This window comes from Culex quinquefasciatus, chromosome 3 (genome assembly GCF_015732765.1).
Source record: "Culex quinquefasciatus strain JHB chromosome 3, VPISU_Cqui_1.0_pri_paternal, whole genome shotgun sequence".
NCBI lineage: Eukaryota > Metazoa > Arthropoda > Insecta > Diptera > Culicidae > Culex > Culex quinquefasciatus.
In genome coordinates this window covers 199606565-199627860 of record NC_051863.1, presented here as the reverse complement: position 1 = coordinate 199627860, position 21296 = coordinate 199606565, and the positions used below count along the sequence as shown (strand labels likewise).

The following is a 21296-nucleotide window of genomic DNA, read 5'->3' as shown; positions in this document are numbered from 1 at the left end:
GCATCGACCTGTTCGCGATAAGCCAGAGTTGCTCTATTAAAAAAAAAATGTTTCGCTCGTGTTCCAGGTGAAATTAACAACGCCTACGTGACGGACGCCGTTAGCATCGCCGGATCGCGCAAATCGTTGAACCTGCAGCCGGTTCTGCTGGTGGCGCCCCCTCACCACCACATGATGACCGGAAACGACACCCTGTCGAGCCGGACTGCCAGCCGGTACGGACCACCTCGGCCCGACTTTCACAGCTCGCTCCACCAATTCCAGCTGTAACCAACCACACCTGAGTTGGTGACACATCCTTGCCTCCATCCAAAAAAAATACAAAAATAACAAAACCTGAGTTGTGAAAGTAACCCTCCGTTGCGGCGCAATTTGCCACCGTTCCAAAAAAAAACGTGATTCCTCTTTAATTTTGCTCAATGCTCGCAATACCTTGCTGCCGTAACGGAGCGTAACTTTCATAACGACCCAAATCGTAACGCGCAAAGCAAAGGCACAAACCATTTCTCGAGATGCGCTGCTCGAAACGCCGCGTAACGTGAGCTTGCGTTGTTGCGTGCAAGTTGGCGTTACGGCCGGTGGCACCGTTGGAATGGATGTGGTGGAAATAGAACACATTTTTGCATTTTAATTTATTTTGCCTCGATTCATGTGCATGTGCTTGCCACCCCCCTCCGAAGAAAACTTTTTGCAATTTTATTAACGTCAAAGTAAAATTTTACATGCACATCCAAACGAACGAAAGTTTGCACAATCGGCAAACTGAACTGCGAAGTATTTCTACTTTTATTTTATCACTTAACTTGTTATATCTAGCATTTTATTTTAGGGTAGGAATTTTAGCGAAAAATATACGAAATAAATTACAAATCGAAATTTCGGCGTTTGTTATCTTTGGTTCTGTCCAGTATATTTTATTGGTATTTCTTTGGTTGGTTTTTCAATCAAGTTTCTTTATTTACTTTTCATGCTGTGATCAACTCTACAAAAAAAATTATTAATAATAATAATAAAGCGGTAATACCAACTCTGTTAAAAACAGTGTAGCTGTCATTAAATGGTTTATTAAATTGTGAAATTTTCATGTCACACTATCTGTGTGACATGACATGTGTGATCTCAAATCTTCCTTCAGACAATTCTAAGTGGCGCGATTTTCGTACCGTTCGATTCGAATTTTATTCATATTATGGTGGTCTCGTGGCGCAGGGGTAGCGGCTTCGGCTGCCGATCCCGATGATGCTATGAGACGCGGGATCGATTCCCGCCTTATCCACTGAGCTTCTATCGGATGGTGAAGTAAAACGTCGGTCCCGGTTTCTCCTGTCTCGTCAGAGGCGCTGGAGCAGAAATCCCACGTTAGAGGAAGGCCATGCCCCGGGGGGCGTAGTGCCAATAGTTTCGTTTCATATTATCATTGGCACAATAATTTTACTTTTGAACCAATGTTTAAAAAAGTTTCCAAAGTGCAGAGTATTTTCAAGCAAAATGAGCGCTCTCCTAACACTGACGGGTAGGTCGAGTACTTACAATACATAAAACTGGCCACCTATAAAACGCTTCCCTAACACGGTTGTGAACTTCAAGTACCTAGAATGCACATAATTTTCAATGATACGTTTACCAAACTCGATCTCGATGAATTGAACTAACATTAGCAACATTATGTTGAACATAATTCCGGTTATGTCGCGGTATAACTATATGGACTTTTTCTAAAAAAATAAAGCACTTTTTGCGGTGGTGTGAACTTCGTTTCACAATTTTCTATCATACTCAAATTTGAAGTTATGTTTCAAGTTACCTTTCGAACAGTTTTCAATTCATTATCTACTATTTAAAAATGTCCAAGTGGTATATGGATGAATCAAAAAATATTACTTTTTATGAAAGAAAAGCGTTGTTAAACTTTTACAAATCTTTAGTTAGATATTCTTTTGAACAGTTTTTTCCCTCATGTTTCATATTTATATTTAATAGAAAAAGTATTAATTTTGATGGAAATAAAAATAAAAAAAACACAGGTTTTATAGAATTTGAAGTGATATTTATGTTTAATGAAAGTCATAATCTAAATCCAAGATCGACACCACGGGACCTTCCGTGCATAATTTGTTTGATAAAAATAGGAAAAAAACAAACGCAGCTCAATATTTTTTTTTGGGTTATCCTTTTAAATTTTCTTTTGATGTTACATAAAATTTTATAAAACTTAAACAAGGCGTTTTTATTTGTTTAACTTGCTTTATGCATCCACTGATTTTTTTTCTTTTTGTATACGTTTGTCTGATTTTTGATTAGTCAACGTTAGAAAAACATTAAAAGAAAGTCGATAATAAAAAGGTGAAAGTGTAACGGCATGTAATTCCAATAGGCTCCTAGAGTTGGCTTTTCAGAACTATGGCGTTAAATGTAACCCTCTTTAACCCAACTTCGCATGGATGAAAAAAAAAACTTTTAAAATTAAAAAAAAAATGGTTTGGAAGTGTGACTTGTTTTATGTAATTTTGTCAATGTTCAAAAAAATGTAATCAATCTTGGGTCAACTTTGGCTGGGGTTTTCACTTCTTTTTTTTTTTATTATTTGTTTAAATAAGTATGCAGTAATTTTTTTTACTGCCCCAGACTATGCATCTAAGTAATTTTTAACAATTTAAATAATAATGGTTTCATTCTAGAGTAAAAATTGTGAAAAAACATGTAAAAAAAAAATAAAAAAGTTGCTGTAAAATATGAAAAAAAAAAAAAAACTAAATAGACAAAAGATCATGATAGGAGGTGGTAGTATTAGCCACATACTATCAGAAAATAAAAAAAATACACTTAATAAGATTAATGCAAACATAAATACTTAAAATACTTTAAAAAAAACATAAAACAAGAGAAGTTGAGTTTTCAGTAGAAAAAAAAGTTGCTCAAAATGACCTCAACATGGGAAAAATAAACATTTTCGAAAAAAATGTTTAGTAGAGGGTTAAGCTTTCAAAAGCCGTTAGCAACTGAAAACGAGTAATAAATAGCGCAATTAAAGGTGAGCAATTTTACATAAAATGTTTTGCAAAATGATTTGTTTAGATAGTGAGAAATTTGGATGGAATAAAAACAGAATCCTTAACCTGCCAAATACCTATATGAAAATTCCCCTACAAAGTGTCTGGATTTCGGATCATGACGTTAGCTCAGGGCATACCAAAAATCACAGCTCATTTGCCTTGGAAATTTCAGTAGAAAACTAATGCAGAAGTATGTGTTGGGATCAATAAAAAAATATTGTTAAGCTAGATTTCTAGAGTTTTTTTTTGTCAGTTGGTCCTACAAACATATAAATCACAATAGCTTATAGGACCTTTAAAAAAACCTCTAGATTTGCTTGTTTCAAAATTCACTTCTGTATCATAAGCTGTTCAAAACGGCAGAGCAAACAAAACACACACCTATCTGTCTGTGCCAGCTCTTGTAAAGTTATCCAACACGATTAGTATACTTTTGATGATTTAATTACCTCCTTGTTCTCAAACGCTTATACCGTTCCCAGAAACAAGCCACTTTCCTAATTAGATTATGGTAATTTCCTCGCGGGTTGTTTAGAAAACGCTTTCCTTGAAAGGACTTTCAAATCTTGCCACATTTCCCCCCTCATTGCCACAGTGTATCGCCGGAGGGCCTGTGAACTTTCCACCGGCAACTTTCCCGGGCAACTTCAAAAGAAAATTCTACATTGTTGTGATTAAAAACAAATCAACGCTACTCCCACCTATCACGCCCAATTAATTTCATCTCCCCAGCAGCAGCCGAATTACGCAATAAAGTGGCCTGTGTGGCGGGGGAGGTGAGGGAAACAATTAGGAAGGTGGTGGCGCTGTAAACAGAACCACGTTGGACGCCGCGCGACACGGGTAATGACTTATCTTTTAATAAGCGGCTGGCTGATTGGAGCGCACGAGTTCGAGTCGATATCAAGTTCAAGTGAGACCACCACGTGCTTTTTTTTTCCTCGGGGTGGCATGTCGTTAGACGACATTTCTCGGGATAAGAGAGTAAAGAGACGATCGGTGAAGAAATATGTACAAAATATATGTATATTTACAGAGCAAACAGTTCAAACAATGTTCATACAATTGAATTATTCACTAGAACTAACCTAAGTTAAGCGTATCGTTGAGATTTATTTACAGGTGGTTTAACGATCGCTTTTGACAATAAAGATGACTTATGGTGTAATCTCTAACTTTTTTTGTTGATAAAATGATAAACATCGGAATGTATAAAATTTATTGTTCTAGATAACTTGAGCAATCGTCATTTGGAATGAGCATCGATGGAATTTGAAACGGTTTGAAATTAGACTATATTAGGGGGAAAGTAACTTAAAAACACACAATAATGAAACACAGTCTCTATCACCGTATTGTTTTACCGCGTATTGAGGGCGAAAAAAGTCGCCAAACATGATTAGAATAATGGTTCTTCTGGTTCTGGTTCCTAAGTAGTTCTGGCAAGATCGAGTGGCGCAAGGTCACCGAGCCCCGACTTAGGCCGGCGAATCGTCCTCGCTGAGCAAACTTTGGTCCTTGTTGCGATGATGGTGTTGCTCCTGGTTGTGCAGATTGTTGTTGTGCAGCCCGTTGACGTTGTTGTTGTTCAGCAGGATGTAGCTGTCCCGCTGGAGCAGAATCCGGTGCTGGCCGTTGATGATCATGCTGCTGCCACGGCGGATCGACCGTCGGCCCATCTCGAGGAACTCGGTCGCGGGATCCGACGTGAACACAAAGTTCTTGTAGGCGCGCACAAACACGTAGATCAGCGCGAAGGTTCCGGTCAGGATCGCGCCGTAGGACACGATCGGTAACGCCGTCGGGGCGAACACCGTGGCCAGGTAGATCCAGCGCCGGATCGGCGGTGTGAGTTCACTGACGCCCTGAAATAGTGAAATAGTTAGACGCGATCACGCGGGTTTGACCCAAGAAACGAACCTCCTCGAGCCACATGATCGGGAAGACAAAGTTCCTGAAGTGTTTGGTCGCCATCACGTTGGATGACTCCTCGACTAGAAGATTGAGCTGGACGCGGACCTGACCCTCCAGAGGTACTCCAAGTTTCTGTGGGGGTGAAAAAGTGTTCAAATAACTCGATCATGATCATATCCCAATCCAACTCACTGGTTGAATTTTGAAGAAGGTCTGATGAATGTCCTTCTCGGGCTTCAACCCCTCGACTGCATCCAACAGCTGTGGGTCCGACTGGAAAAAGTGCGGATTAGAGATGTACACGGGAGCCCCTGCAAATATATGAGGTTAGCAAACGATCTCCGTCGACGATCACACCGATCTTACCATACTGGCACGGGCTGATGTTCTGCAGACCTTGGTACTTCTTGTAATCCGGGTGGTCGTAGCAGCTGTTGTTCTCATTCGGTGGCCCGTACGCATCCTCCGCCAGGGTGTAAAGATCCGCTCCAATCCCTAAAAAGACCAATCATGTTAAAAATCCACGATCAACCCGTAACCTCTAAAAAGAACCCTCACCATCCTTCTCGACCGGGTGGCGGTAGACCAGCGGCAGCGACCGGCACAGGTCCTTGTCGTAGATGTACACCACGTCCGAGTTGGTGACCTCCCGCGGCGGGAAGAACGAACCCTCGGACGCCTCGATGCTCGAGCACGGTTCCTTCTCCCACTGGGGCATGTGGTCGAGGCCGTTCAGTTTGTCAAAGTAGCCGAACTTTTCCATCCCCGTGTGGCCCGTGTGCATGGTGGCGTATTCCGTTAGGGTGCCGTTCCGCTGGAAATGGAGGAGGTGGTTCCAGATTTTTTTTTTCGCAGGAGGTGACAAAAAAGAGAGAGAGATACGGAGAAGACAAAGATAGGGGGGTTGTCGGTTGTTGTTTGGGTGTTTGGAAAAGAGGGGTTGATTTTTTGAAGGGATATTTTGTGTTCGTGTGTACAGGAGGTTGAAAATGTTTGAAATTTAATTATTTAAAACGATTCTTGCTGAAATGGAATGAAAATGAGTTAAAATTAGTGATAGTGATAGAATTGTAGAAGTAGAACGGGTCCATAGTTGAAATATACCAGATTACTATACCGAATTTTAAAATTAAATGATTCTTAATCAATTCGACTTGTAAAAAGACTTGAAGTAAAAATCAAGATTTTTTTTGATGGTAACAAGTAGAAGTAACCTTGCTTATTTTGGCAGTAGATTATAAGCTTTTTTACAAATGTTCACAAGAAAAAAATCAAAATTAAATTTTAAATTTACGTTTTATCATATTGTAGGGGAAATATACTCATTTTTGTCACACTGAGCTTTTCAACCTACCATCTACCTTCAGTTTGTTGCTATAGAAAACAACCTTTTCAGGTACTTTAAATAAAATTTGTACCAGCTTAAGACAACGAAAAATAATATTTGTGATTTGATTATCCGAAGTGAAATTTTTCCATGGCCTTAGGATTACCGAGTCTGGAATGTTTAATTGTTAAGTACGGTTTCCAACGTGTAGAACAATAGTTTCTTCTATTTTTTTTCTTATTTTTTTAAAACCTTTCTGATGTTATTAAAATGTTATTCTATGTTTTGATTATGATAGTGCACGATCAACAGACTTTTCACAAAAAAAACATGTCGTACAATTTTTGGTTTTGTTCTCAACTAATACATCGTCGCTTGTGTGCTATCGACACGTCCTATCTTTTTACAGTAGATGTCTTACAAAATAGCACAAATGGTATTTTTTAGATTTCAAATATGCTTAAATGCTATCATATTTGAAATTGTTGAAGCGAAAAATTGATCGTTATATTTGGTACAGCAAAAAAAAAAAATGGTTGCCAGTTCAAATATCGATCAAACTCCAAGCTAGTTTTTATTTATATGAAATGTCTTAGTTCTTTTCCATTTTGGGTTCATTGAATCACCTTTTTATGCCGTTCAGGAGATATAGGTTTTTGAAAATTGAGTTTATTTGGGCAAAAATCGTTGAAAAATGCAATTTTTTGAACCATCCTATTTCGAGGAGAACGACCCTAATCGCCAAAAAAGGTCTTTTTTGTTGTGGCCAAGGAACTCAATGCCAAGTTTTAGCATAATAAGAGCACATTTGATCTGGATCCTACTGATTTAACGTGGATTCACTTTACAGTTCAGACTCGATTATCCGAAGTTCGATTATCCGAGGGTTCGTATAGGACTTTTCAAACCCATACTTCGACCCAATTTTAGTCAAAATTGATTAGTTGATTGCCTATTCAATAACTAAATGCCTTATTTCTTCACCGAAAAAAAAAAAAACTTGAGAAAACTTGTTATGACTTTCATCTTGTGATTGGACAACTGATTGATAAAAATATTGTAATGAATAAAAATTACGAATGCAACTTTTTTAGAGTTCCCCAATAGACACAAAATTTTTTGATTAGAATTTCTAACAATGTTTAAAAATCAGATTTCTATAAAATATTAATTTGACATTTAAGGGACCATCCATAAACCACGCGGAAATCTACCCCCCCCCCCCCCCCTCATCGTGGACAATTTCCGTTAAGTGATCGTTAAGACCCCTCATACAATTTGTTGGAAAATCAGGATTTTTCATTTCTTACATTTCTTAAGTTGGTTATTAGAGCAATTTTCTACGAAATCGGTCTTATTTTAATTTTTTTTTGTATTTTTTAATCCGGCTGAAACTTTTTTGGTGCCTTCGGTATACCCAAAGAAGCCATTTTGCCTCATTAGTTTGTCCATATTATTTTCCATACAAATTTGGCAGCTGTCCATACAAAAATGATGCATAAAAATTCAAAAATCTGTATCTTTTAAGGATTTTTTTGATCGACCAAGTCTTCGGCAAAGTTGTTGGTATGGATAAGACTACACTGAAAAAAGAACTATAAACGGTTAAAATTTTTTTGGTGATTTTTTATTTAACTTTTTGTCACTAATACTTGATTTGCAAAAAAAAACACTATTTTTTAACTGTTTTAGATGACATCAAATCAAGACTTATATTTCAAAAAGGCCAAACATTGAACATAACGCCCTTTTGAAATGTTAGTCTTGATTTAAAAATTTTGTTTTCGATCGGAAAATTTCACGAATGTTTCATATTTTAACATTGTAAATCGGACCATTAGTTGCTGAGATATGGTGTGGTTGTTTGGGTGAGACTTAGAAAACATCACTTTTCCTGTTTTTTATCCTTGGCGTGGCAATATCTCAGCAGCTAAGAGTCATATCAACTAAGTCCTACAAAGCAAAATATAGAGAATTTTCTCAGCTCTTTAAAAATATGTTTTCCAAAAGTGGGCAAACATGTGCACTAATTTAAAAAAATAAAAACTTCGACTCTTTTTAAAAAATTGCCTATAAATGGCTTTAACTTGAAAACGGTGCAAATTATCAAAATTTTACTGAAGTACTTTTTGATTGAATATTTGATTTTGCATCGAAAAATTGAACAGAAAAATTTTTTCGGCCAATATTTCGTTTTTTTTTTTTAAAATCAGTATCGATTAAAAAATTATAAATCGGTCAACGATTTTTTGCACAACCCGAGCAGACGGAAATAACGTAGGCATAACATTTTTTGATATTTGAAAATACTAGGCCAATAACATTTTATGTTATTCATAACAAGATTTGTTATTCGTTGTTATGAATTTTTTGTTATTGGATTGTTATTGTAATAACAGACTAATAACGTTTTGAGTTATTCTTCGAACAAATCTTTGTTATTATTTTTTTGTTATTTTAACAACTAATCCGATCATCCCAATAAGCCCTTATGCAATTTTAACTGTATTTGTTATTGAAATGGCATGAATTTAGTTATTACCGTCTGCCCGGGAACCTGTAAATATCTAAAAAGTTGGCTTTTGATGTCCTCTAAAACATATAAAAATAAAATAAAATAAAAATAGTTCTTTTTCTGCAAACCAAGTTTTAGTGACAAAAAGTTAAATAAAAAATCACCAATTTTTTTTTTCAGTGTGGTCCTCATCCATACCTACAACTTTGCCGAAGACACCAAATCGATCAAAAAATTCCTTCAAAAGATACAGATTTTTGAATTTTCATACATCATTTTTATATGGACAGCTGCGAAATTTGTATGGAAAATTATATCGACAAACTAATGATGCAAAATGGCTTTTTTGGGCATACCGAAGGCATCAAAAATGTTTTAGCTGGATTAAAAAATACAAAAAAAAAATCGAATGACTGAAATATGTGAGAACATTGAACAAAGTCTACAAAATTATAGCAATGATAAATACCAAAAATTATTTGTTTTGCCCAAAATATCCACGAATATCATCTGTTGCTCTGAGGGAATAAAGATTTTTTATTGGAATTGCTCGTTTTCCCAGTTCACTGACTTTCCTTGATAGATACAGATCAGGTAATTTATTTGACTTGTCGCAACTTCCCATTCTAATGGCAACTGTTTGCGTGCTGCCACCAGCGACAAATTAATGATCATATTGTCCTTTTTCACATCGGATTAGCAGCACTGCCCGATTGAGGGGGTGCAACCAGTACCACTATCTCACCAGGAACTCATCACCAGCCGGGTTGGTAAGATCAAGGTTGATTCAGCCAAGTTCAGCTAACTGTTAGTTACGTGCGGCACTCCACCACGGTGACCAACCGTTGTGACCCCTGGGGTCCACAGCCGGCTTGAAATTATAGCCCCGTGTTTTCACCCGTGAAAAATCCGCCAAAAGGGCAACTTCCACCTCACCTGCAACCCGCTCATCATGCCACTTAATGTGAGTAATACGATAATGGGCTGCTAATAATAATAGCCTGTAATCGATTGGCTTTTTTATCGTGGGTTGCCGCCAAAACGCCATCTCTTTCTCTCTCTCGGTCTCGATCGATCGCGATGGGTTGGCTGAATGAAAAGAGCTGCATTGATGAATGGCGGAGGAAAATCGGAAAGAAACGCTCGCGCGCTTTTGCAGGGTAGCATGTGATTAAGACGTCTGGGTCTAAGGAAAATAAATCGATTGACGGCGACGGCCACGGCAGTGGTGCCCCTGTGGTTAAGCATGGCTGAGAGCACCAAACGAAGGTTAAACCATATCGAGCATGCCGCCGTGGCGCTGTATGTCATCCCGATAGGCCTTATGACTTGATTACAGGGAGACAGCGCGAACGAGATTGCTCAATCATGTTTTAATCGGGTTGTTTGGGTGGAGTGTTTTTGATTTTTGAATGATGCGATTAAGATAATATTGATTTACTGATAAAGGGGTTAAAGGGCAAGCTATTTTGAGTTTATTTATCAATCATTGTTTTAGAGACAATACAAAACTTGGCTTTTGTAAAGAAAGTTAAGTTAAAGCAACATTGTTGATAATTGATTTAAGATTTTCTTAATCAAGATCTAGGAAAATTTCGCTTAGACTTCCACAAAAACTAATCATCACACTATATTACTTATGCAATCTCCCGGAAAACAGCAAGGGGTTTCCCGCTTTTCCCACTGCTCAAAGACAATTGGAGCGGTCTCCAATCGGAACAATTGCACTTCGATTGGGTGCGATAAACTGCGTTCTAATTGGTTGCATAACTTCTCAGAGCTCCCAGAACCGGGGTATCGGTGGGAAAACTCGTCCAACTATAACGGGGTCCGGACCAGGTTGATTTATGATTGGTATGAGCGTCGTCGCAATCAAGATGTAGATGTAATTGTCGATGCGTGCGAGGGATGAGAATAATCTGTACGCACTAGAGAAGCACGTTTCGAGGAGAATTGTAGTCAATGTGTAATACTCAAAATGTTAATTGGGTTTATCACACGCGACCCGTACAGCAATCCTAGCATCCAGAACGTTCTTGCGTAACGAGTGCAACTGAATTATGCTAGCAAATTAAGGTAAAGAAATTTCAGTTATCATTATTTCATTGTAATTGTTGTGATAAATTTGGAATGAGTTAGATTCTCACCGGACAAAAATTGCTTATCAGATTGTTTTTTTTTTAACTTTTTGCTTATCTGAATTGTAAAAGATAAACTTTCCAGCAAGTAACTAGAGAACAACATTAGTTGAATTCTTGAATTTGATTTAAGTTTTTTTTGGATCTGTTCATACAAAAATTGTTGGAAAATATCAGATAATTTTATTTTAAACAAGCCTTATGGCCTATCTACAATCACTTAGCTTAGAATAGTTAAGTAAAGTAAAACTTAGAAAATGTACACAACTTACGGCCGTCATCCACAATCAACTTAGAAAATTTGCTGGGCTGATATACGTTGCTATGCAGTTGTTTGTTTACCTTTGATATCGAAACGTCAACTTACCGTAGATTTTGAAATTTTCCAAACCATACGTCAAGTTTCTAATTTTATTCCTTTTCATTGTAGAAGATCAGATTCATTTCCATTGATTCAAACTCCTAAGCTAAGTGAAATTTTCTAAGTTAAGTGATTGTAGATAGGCCATTACCCGACAAACTTAGTTCTGTCATTTTTTCGTTTGTTGACGTTTTTTGATTTTTTGCTTATTCAGCCTCCTGTGATCAAAATATGATTTTACGTAACTTTCCCTAGGTTTTTCTGCTTTGGTATGTTTGACAAAGAATTTCTCTATTGAGAATATGTGGATGGATTTAACTGAGAAAACTTGGTTTTTCATACAATTACCCGATTATTGCTATACAAACTACACCTTCGAGTATCAATGGGTAAATGTGGACCGATTTTGCCCATATTTGGCCTAGAATCCTAAAATAGCTCAAGGAACAATGTTCAGCTTATTATTTTACAACACTTTTTTAATGTTGATCCCATGGCATGTTCTATATTTTTTCACTTTTTCTGTGCTCGTGTTTTGTATATGGAGTTAAGAATATTTGTGTAAATCAGCGGTTCTTAACCATTTCTTGGCTTTTATTGGCTAGGTGGGGTACGTTTTGCTTATGCTGCTGGTACCCCTTAGTTTTTAAACATGAAATTTTTTCGCTTATAGGAGTTTCTATCTCTTCACGGTTGCGAGCTACAAATCACTGAAAAACGTGTCTTAGTAAAAGAACAAGAAAAATGAAAGGAGTCGTACTGCCCACCAACACATGATATCGAAAAATGGACCTCAGATTCGTGATTATAGACCAAAATTACCCCTTAGAGCAAAGATTCACGAAAATCGAAGAGGGAGCGGGGCCAATTTTTCCGATTTCGTGTGAGTTGGTGGAGAATTACCCAATATTGAAAATGAGATCCATAATTTCCAAGATTTTTCTCATTATTTTTTTTTGAAATATTTTCTATGTGTTGTACCATAGGTTGAGAACCGCTGGTGTAAATAATAAAATTTGAAAAGCATTTTTAATTTTTCGTTCGAATTTGGATATTTTGAAAAACAATGATTTTAAATGGATTTAATCTTTTCCAAATTATGCAAACATTGAAAGGTTTTTTAATAGTAAAAATGAGTTATTCGACATTGATAAGTTTAGATTTATCTCAGGCTCTTTTTTCAGTGGCTTGATTTTTGCAAGATTTATATTTAAAAACGGAGTGTGCCACACAAAGCCGATTTTTTATTAGTTCCTCCCATGCCACGCAACTCGCAATATTTTTTTTTTCGTATTTCATTTGCAACTTTGAGACTTAATAAGGATGATTAAGGCTACCAACTCTTGCTGAGCTAAAATCCGTATACTTTACCGACATGACACTATGGTATGACAAAAATGTCAAGGAATTATTTAGATAAATTTGGAATTTGGGAATTAGAAATATTTTTGTTAAACGTTTAAAAGTTCACGAAATATCAAGTTTGCTTTTACGAATAATATCGTTGTCAGTATTTTCGCGAAAACATTTCTAAAGCTTTTATTGGAAAGGTCCTATAAATACAAGCAAAACACAAGGTTTCACAAGCTTTAGAAAACCTTTTTATCTTTTATTTGATAAATATGTTTTGTAAGGAATTTGAAAAGAACAATTATTGACAATCTAGTTTGAACTGAGGAAAACCCGGAAAATTATGCAAGTTATCTCTTTAAAATCAAACTGACAGTTAAATGAAAATGTCTAATAAACAAAAGCTTTGACCCAATCAAAAAAACAATGATTTTTTTAAAAAATTGTTAAAATTCCGTACAAATCCGTACTATGCGAAAAATTCCGTACAAAAAATCCGGCCTGTTTAAAATCCGCGGAGAGGGTCGAAAATCCGTACGGTAAGGAAAAAATCCGTACAGTTGGTAGCCTTAAGGATGATCAAGATTAAACAATATTTGTTTTCAAGCGATTTAAATGTGTCGATAATAAAATGAGTTTAAAATCATTTATTAAAAAAAAACATTGCAATTAAGTCGACTTCAAGTACGAATGCAAATCATCCAAAAGAGTTGAACCAATCTCCGGTTGAAAAACTCTATAATAAAGAAAAAATCCATAAATAGCATTTGTTGAACTAGTTCAAAATCACTAAATCTTTGAAAAACGCTATTTTTTGAACACTCAAAAGAAACAATAGAAAAGGTCTAAATATTTTGGCCCAATTTGTTTGCCACAAGCACTTTTAATTTGAATCCTGAATGTTTAACGTGATAAAATACTTGAACTAAACTTTATTCGGAACATATTGGTAGAAAATGCCTTGAAACCGGTTTTGAAGTATAAATTAAAAAAAAAACTCTTTTACAATGGAGTTTGTTCTACTTAAAACGCCTTTAAAATTACAAAGCCCTTCAGTAAAATTTACAAAAGGTAACACCATCATAAATTAACTTCAACTAAACCACTAATACCGCTAGATACTTGATTAGGTCGATACGTCGATCTAGATCACAGTCTTTACGGACAACTTCCGTGCAGTAGAACGCGATCGCACGATTAAGTGCCATGATAACGCACTCCATCAACGCGCAGCAGCACTGTGTCAAAGAGTTTCAATGACCGAGATCCGACGGCGCTACAAGAGCGACGACAAACAACTCTGGCACCGCGATCTTCAAGAATGTCGTTCACGTTCTTGTTCTAAAACTTCCCCTCCCCCTCGAAACTATTGGCACTACGCCCCTCGGGGCATGGCCTTCCTCTAACGTGGGATTTCTGCTCCAGCGCCTCTGACGAGACAGGAGAAACCGGGACCGACGTTTTACTTCACCATCCGATAGAAGCTCAGTGGATAAGGCGGGAATCGAACCCGCGTCTCATAGCATCATCGGGATCGGCAGCCGAAGCCGCTACCCCTGCGCCACGAGACCCCCTCCCCCTCACCTCTCATAAATCAATTAAGCGCTGCCACGGCAACAACTGACTGCCAACGGCAAACTTGGGCTTCGCAGATTATCCACTAATCAATAGGCATCGCTTCATAATCTACATAATCCACGGTGAACTAAAGCCGGTGGGCTTCAATCTGGTATGTTTACCCAGCTGGAACCCCGGTGCGCGGGAGGTGATCTTAATAGCTCAACTGATTACACGCTAATCACATGGATTTGAGAGCCACCTTTATTCGCGGCCCAGCTGGTTGTAACTCGCGGGTAGTTATGCGCGCTGTGGGTTCATGATCGGCGATCGTTGCACTGTGGGTGGTGTTGGTGGGCAAAAAAAAAAATGAGTTTGTTTTGAGTTAAATATTCTTTTCCAAGTTTAAAATTGTTCTAACCCATGGTGCGTCGCTTCAACTTGCTCGCCATGGGAAAAAACTGCTCGCGGTGTGAAAATGGCTCAGCCTACAAAAACAAACTGTTCTCAGCCGTGTTTGCATATGCTGTCGGGCTGGGTAAAGTGTCGACGACGAGTGGTAATTTAATGTTACGACTAGAAACGCGGAACCGATTCCAGTGTTTATGTTCGATTGTTTTGCGCTGATTAAAGAATTAGAATGTAGAACACTCCGAGAGTGAGACAGACGGGGAGAGAGGCTGGGAAGACTCTTCTATTCTATGCGCTACTAATAGGAAGGAGGTGCCGGGAGACAGTTACGATCGGTTGATTACAATCTACGACTACGATCTACAAACAGTCCAACCCCGCGTAGGGTCGGACCTCTACAAAGCAAAAGCGCAAAATGATACCACCGGCACACGATGAATGATGATCATGATGGAGTAGTGATGGGAGACCCAGATATCGGTTTTGTGATCGTAAGGTGAGGTCCGAATTCAAGCGCGGCAGTGCAGTGATGAGGAAGTTCACCCCCAGGTTCCGGTCTTTGAACTCTGAAAGTAAGAAAGGAAAATGGCGCGAGCAGAGGGCGACGAGGCAAGCAGCGAAGAGCAAATGGTTTGCTCTCTTGAGATGTTTGAGGTGACATTGGCAGGGTGAGTTCCAAATCGGGCCACTTACCCCATTCAGCAACCCCATCTGTGACATAGGCCGTCGATTTCGGGGGTAGAACCGATGCGCCAGACTCACGAGCGTGTCGTCGTACCCAAACACCAGCTCGTCCGCGGTTAGTGAAATGAAGGGCTTGTACTTGGTCGCCGTCAGCACCAGCGAGATGGTCTTCGTCAGGAAGTAGCCCAGGTAGTTGCTCTGGGTCGAGATGGTCTGCGGGAAAAAAAAGATTATTAAAAACTCCAAATAAGTTCGAAGTTACCAACCAGCAGTGGAATATTTGGTGTCGTTATTCGTTGGTTCTTATCTACGCTTAGCTCAGGAACAAATTGTAAGATTTTCTTGTGCTGGTATGTTACAGTGTAGTTGTCATGGAACTTGATATTCACTTTTTCCATATCTTCTCTGAAACGAAACGGGGAAAGAGAGCACAGCAAAAGGCGTTGATGTTAGACAAAGTGGTCATAATAGTGTTGTTACTTCATGCAAAAATAGTTTGATCTGGCAATACTTTTGTGTTAAGGATTTTTTTTTGTATTTTTGTATGTTTGTATTTTATTGTGTTGAGCTTGGTGAGATTTGTCATTGTCTGGCAGTCATAACATTTACCCATGTCATGTTTGAACACTTTGTAAAATTCCACGAAATTTCCGAGTCCAAACGGAAACGATAACGATAATGCGTATCCGCCTTCCACCAACAACATCAACAACAACAAATTAACTTTGCTGGAGCGTCACACACTCATTAGATTACTAGGGAAGAACCGCTTGATTAACTTAGTTACAGAGCCGATCTACAGAGTAGCTATATCTCCGGCCTTACTTGCTGACTCATCAACTTTGCGACCTCATACATCTCAGCCAGTTCAGTTCGTCAACAGATGAGTACATTACACTCCACCTAAGTTCGTACAATTTTAATGGCGACCAGCCAGCCAGGTAGCAGCAGTTAATTTACTGGTCGAACTTGAGTGTGGAATTTGATTGCTCTGTGCACTTTACAACTTTATGGAGAATACATTGACCCCCCGATGCGATCACCTGAACTGCTGCTAGGAGCGGGATTTCCTCCCGACAGGTAACGGTTTTCTAGTGTAAATCCAAGGATCAAGTCTAGAAGCAGAGCTGCAAGGAAATGTTGTCTGAAAGCTAGTTAAGAGGATGTTGTTGGAGCTATTTCAATTCATGAAATTTTTCCGAAGGAAAACAATTCTGAGATGATTGCTTGAGCAAATCTCACACATGAGGTACGTCAATGGCCGGGAAAGGGAATTCCCGGTTCAATTGTAACTAATAATAAATCTGCCGCTGTGCGTAGGTAGTGTTTCAGGTTATTAGATCTCCCTTCCGTACTGCGATATCATCTTGTGCTATTTATATGTATATTAGATTCCATGAATTCTGTCGATGATTAATGAATGATGGTTTTTCCAAATAGAGCAATCGAAAAAATTCCATTCTTAACAAAAACAAAGATTTACTCACCTATAAACGAACGGTCCTACTTCAACTAGTTTTGGCTTTTCACCGGTGAGAAACCCCTCCGGATTGGTTACGTTAAAAATATACACCTTAGTTAACCTAGTGACACCGGGTCGCTGCCAATAGTGGAAGCTGAGTGTGCCATTCCATAATCTTAAATTCTGAAAGTATGCAAGAAGTTTTGATAAATCCTTTCCTTCGATTCAGTTATGAACAACACACCTTCATAATAAAAATATTTAACCAAGGAACCGAAGATAATATCACACCAGCGATGAGGGTAGCTATCCCGAATATAATTACTGCTAAGCGACCTGCAAGAACGTGAAGAAAAGAAACCACCTGATCAGAATCCCCAGGAAATAATTCGCTTTATTAGAGTACATCAATCAGCAAAATGGAGAAAAACCCGAAAAGAGCCAAAGTCCATTCATTATCCACCGGTTGCGATCGTGGGTTGGAAGGAACAGACATCAAAACAAACAATATTTTTTTCAAACAAAGCTAATGTTGACGAACACGAATCTGGTTTTTTCTTGTTTGCAAATCTAAAGAACTTGTATTTGCGCATCCGGAATCACTTATCATTTGAAATTTCAACGTGTATAATTCTGACTGTTTGCGTAAGAGAAATTTCAGTGTACTCGTTGATCAATCTGCTTGGATTTTTGAAAATAAATTCAATATAAATTTGTGCAAGTCATTAAATAAAACCCACAATGACTCACATTTAATTAAATAATTACTCAAACTTGCTTGCAGAAAACCGTGGCAGGTTTTAATTAGATTATATTTTGTCGTAATAATAAGCAAAAACCAACACCTCCCAGCGTGCAAAAACAAGCATCCCATCCAATCAAGGCGCCGCCGCACACATATCGATTCAAATAAAAATCTATACAAAGTAATTGCCTTTGTACTCTGTACCGCAAATCTAACTAATTACAAAACGAACTTCTCGTGTGTTTGTGTATGTGTGTGTGTGACTGAGGTGAGAAAACTTGCGCACATCAAACAGCATCTTCTAATCAAGCGGAGCGGGGAGGGGGTAATAAATCCTAGCGATTGATTAAATTGATCTTTTGTCTGATGCGAGCGGAGAAGTGTTGGGATGTTTTTTTTTGCTGAACGAACGTTACTGGATATTATTCGATACAAAGCTACAAGATCCGTAATGGGATTAATTTTTAGAATACGTTTATCAGATTTGTTTTTAAATTGTTGTGTTGGGTTACATTGGGTCATACAAATTTCAGCGTTTTTGTATGACCCAATCTCACCCCAGACCAAATGTCACCCCACTCCTGATGATGGTATGTCAGAAACAATGTGTAATTGAACCTCTATGTGTGCAAATTAACCTCTTTTTGGTGTTTTGTGGGTCTCGTGGCGCAGGGGTAGCGGCTTCGGCTGCCGATCCCGATGATGCTATGAGACGCGGGTTCGATTCCCGCCTTATCCACTGAGCTTCTATCGGATGGTGAAGTAAAACGTCGGTCCCGGTTTCTCCTGTCTCGTCAGAGGCGCTGGAGCAGAAATCCCACGTTAGAGGAAGGCCATGCCCCGGGGGGCGTAGTGCCAATAGTTTCGTTTTTTGGTGTTTTGCCAATTTTTCGAATATAGGCAATATTGAACCTTCCAATTTTACATTTTTTTTTTACTGTATTGATGATCTTATTAAGCAGTTTTTGGCTCGCTAGAAAAAAATATTTAGATTTTTTATAAAATTCCTTTAGTGTTATTGAGTGGTTTTCTACGATTTCGTAAATTGACATTTTTGGTCTAAAAAATAAAATATGGAAATTACCTATTTTTCTAATGTTATGCCGCAACTTATGCGTGATTTTAAAATATTGAAATTAGTTTTACTTTAAAGATTAGATTTCACAAAAAAATCAAATTAACATTGAAAATCTGACCAACAGTTTCCGAGATATCGTTAGATGAAAATTCATGCTAATTAGGTGATACTTGAAGAAATTAAATTTCATCGACTTAAATTTTTTGAGAAGCTGTATCTGAGATCTCAGAGAGAAACTTATAGGAAATTTTCTCAGCATATTAATTTTTTTTTCGGGGGTGCTTAATTTTCAAGAATTATTTTTTAAGCTACAAAAAAATCGTATAGTTATACCTTGAAAATGGTACATTTTATCAATTCAAAAAATGTAGAATACATTTCAATTGCAAATTCAATTCTGTTTTATTTATTGCAAATTCATTGCAAAGTCCTTATCAACTGTGCCATAAATCCCTTTTCAAAACACAGAATTTCAAACATTTACATACTTTTTTTATGACTTGTCCCCAAAATTGTAAGGAGACTTGTATGGAAAAACGGATTATACAAAATGACTATTTTTGATATATGGATATGGAATACACGGACAAGATTTGGTCCTGATGGAAAAATACCTTGAATCGTCGATTTGCGAAATCGTAGAAGCTCATTCAAAACACCAAATTTTGAAACCAACTTTCTACTTTTTTGATTATTGGTTGAATGTATACGAAACTGTGTTTCTTTGAAAATGGTTTTTTGATATATTTGGTGACTTGAAGAAAATAATGTGGACAATTAAGAAAAATAGTGATTTGTTAATATTTTTTTTTTTAAACTCACAGCTGACGCTTTTTTTTTTTTTTTTTAATTTATATTTATTCAAATTTCTTTTCCATGTACATTCATTCAGTTAAAATATTATTGAGTGTCCAATCACAAACGATGACTTTTCACCTCAATTTTAAATACTAGCAACTTTCATTTATTCATGAAATATTGTAGCTTTCGCTATTCAGTGATTTCAAATGTAGGAGGTCCTACATGTACAAAAGGGAAAAGGGATACCTTAAAACTAACTTATAAACTATATAAAGAGCGGATCAATGCAGCTGAAGACTGCAATGATTTTTGTCGAAATGCATCAATTATCTTATTGGACATAACATCCAAAGTGTCAACTTCGGCTAATTGATGAAGTTCACTGGTGCTGAACCAGGGAGGAAGTTTCAGAATCATTTTCAGAATTTTGTTCTGAATCCTCTGAAGTTTTTTCTTCCTGGTTAAGCAACAGCTTGTCCAGATCGGCACAGCATAAAGCATGGCAGGTCTGAAAATTTGTTTATAAATTAACAGTTTATTCTTGAGACAAAGTCTAGAATTCCTGTTTATAAGTGGATACAAACATTTAATATATTTGTTACATTTAACCTGGATACTTTCAATGTGATCCTTGTAAGTAAGGTTTTTGTCAAAACCAAGTCCAAGATATTTCACTTGATCCTCCCACTTTAAATTTACCTCATTCATCTTTATAATGTGATGACTTTTGGTTTAAGAAAATCAGCCCTTGGTTTGTGAGGGAAAATAATAAGTTGAGTTTTGCAGCATTTGGAGTAATTTTCCATTCTTTCAAATAAGAATTGAAAATATCCAAGCTTTTTTGTAATCTTCTTGTGATGACACGAAGGCTTCTGCCTTTGGCGGAGATGCTTGTGTCATCAGCAAAAAGTGATTTCTGACATCCTGGGGGCAAATCAGGCAAGTCAGAAGTAAAAATATTGTATAAAATTGGACCCAAAATGCTTCCTTGAGGGACGCCAGCACGTACAGGTAGTTGATCAGATTTGCTATTCTGATAACATACCTGCAGAGTACGATCCGTCAAATAATTTTGAATAATTTTCACGATATAAATCGGAAAATTAAACCTTTTCAATTTCGCAATCAAACCTTTATGCCAAACACTGTCAAATGCTTTTTCTATGTCTAGAAGAGCAGCGCCAGTAGAATAGCCCTCAGATTTGTTGCTTCGAATTAAATTTGAAACTCTCAACAACTGATGAGTAGTTGAATGCCCAAGGCGAAATCCAAACTGCTCATCAGCGAAAATTGAATTTTCATTAATGTGCGTCATCATTCTATTAAGAATTATTCTTTCGAATAATTTACTAATAGATGAAAGCAAACTAATGGGCCGATAACTTGAGGCTTCAGCAGGATTTTTATCCGGTTTCAAAATCGGAATTACTTTGGCATTTTTCCAACTACTGGGAAAATATGCCAAATCAAAACATTTGTTGAAAATTTTGACCAAGCAACTTAAAGTTGCTTCTGGTAATTTTTAATTAAAATGTAAAAATGCCATCCTCACCAGGGGCTTTCATATTTTTAAATTTTTGATAATAGATTTTATTTCATTCAGATCCGTATTAAAAACTTCATCTGATGAAAATTCTTGTTCAACAATATTCTGAAATTCTATTGAAATTTGATTTTCAATAGGACTCAAAACATTCAAGTTGAAATTATGAGCACTCTCAAACTGCTGAGCAAGTTTTTGAGCTTTTTCCCCATTAGTTAATAGAATATTATCACCATCTTTTAAAGAAGGGATGGGTTTTGAGGTTTCTTAAGAACCTTTGAAAGTTTCCAAAAGGTTTGGAATAAGGTTTAATTTGTTCGACATCTCTTGCGAACTTTTCATTTCGCAGGAGAGTGA

At 37.3% G+C, this 21296-nt stretch overlaps 2 protein-coding genes across 5 annotated transcripts in view; one reads left to right on the top strand and one right to left on the bottom strand.

Moving 5' to 3' along the window:
• The window catches only part of LOC6049338 (LHFPL tetraspan subfamily member 3 protein), a 49711-nt gene extending 48835 nt beyond the window's left edge, over positions 1-876 (top strand). For all 3 annotated transcript variants that reach the window (XM_038263204.1, XM_038263205.1, XM_038263203.1), the window contains exon 7: positions 68-876. In XM_038263204.1, the coding sequence (XP_038119132.1) occupies positions 68-270 (203 nt within the window). In that variant the 3' untranslated portion in view covers positions 271-876. The remainder of the gene's footprint in view (positions 1-67) is intronic.
• A 3177-nt stretch (positions 877-4053) lies between these two features.
• Positions 4054-21296, bottom strand: part of LOC6049340 (lysosome membrane protein 2) — a 69208-nt gene continuing 51965 nt past the window's right edge. The window contains exons 3-11 of one of the 2 annotated variants that reach the window (XM_038262035.1): positions 17017-17108; positions 16798-16955; positions 15577-15715; positions 15320-15523; positions 5526-5781; positions 5334-5462; positions 5160-5278; positions 4974-5099; positions 4054-4918 (exon numbers count right to left, since the gene is read on the bottom strand). In XM_038262035.1, the coding sequence (XP_038117963.1) occupies positions 4532-4918; positions 4974-5099; positions 5160-5278; positions 5334-5462; positions 5526-5781; positions 15320-15523; positions 15577-15715; positions 16798-16955; positions 17017-17108 (1610 nt within the window). In that variant the 3' untranslated portion in view covers positions 4054-4531. Of the gene's footprint in view, positions 4919-4973; positions 5100-5159; positions 5279-5333; positions 5463-5525; positions 5782-15319; positions 15524-15576; positions 15716-16797; positions 16956-17016; positions 17109-21296 lie in introns of those variants that run through there. The other variant, XM_038262036.1, reaches the window with a different exon arrangement.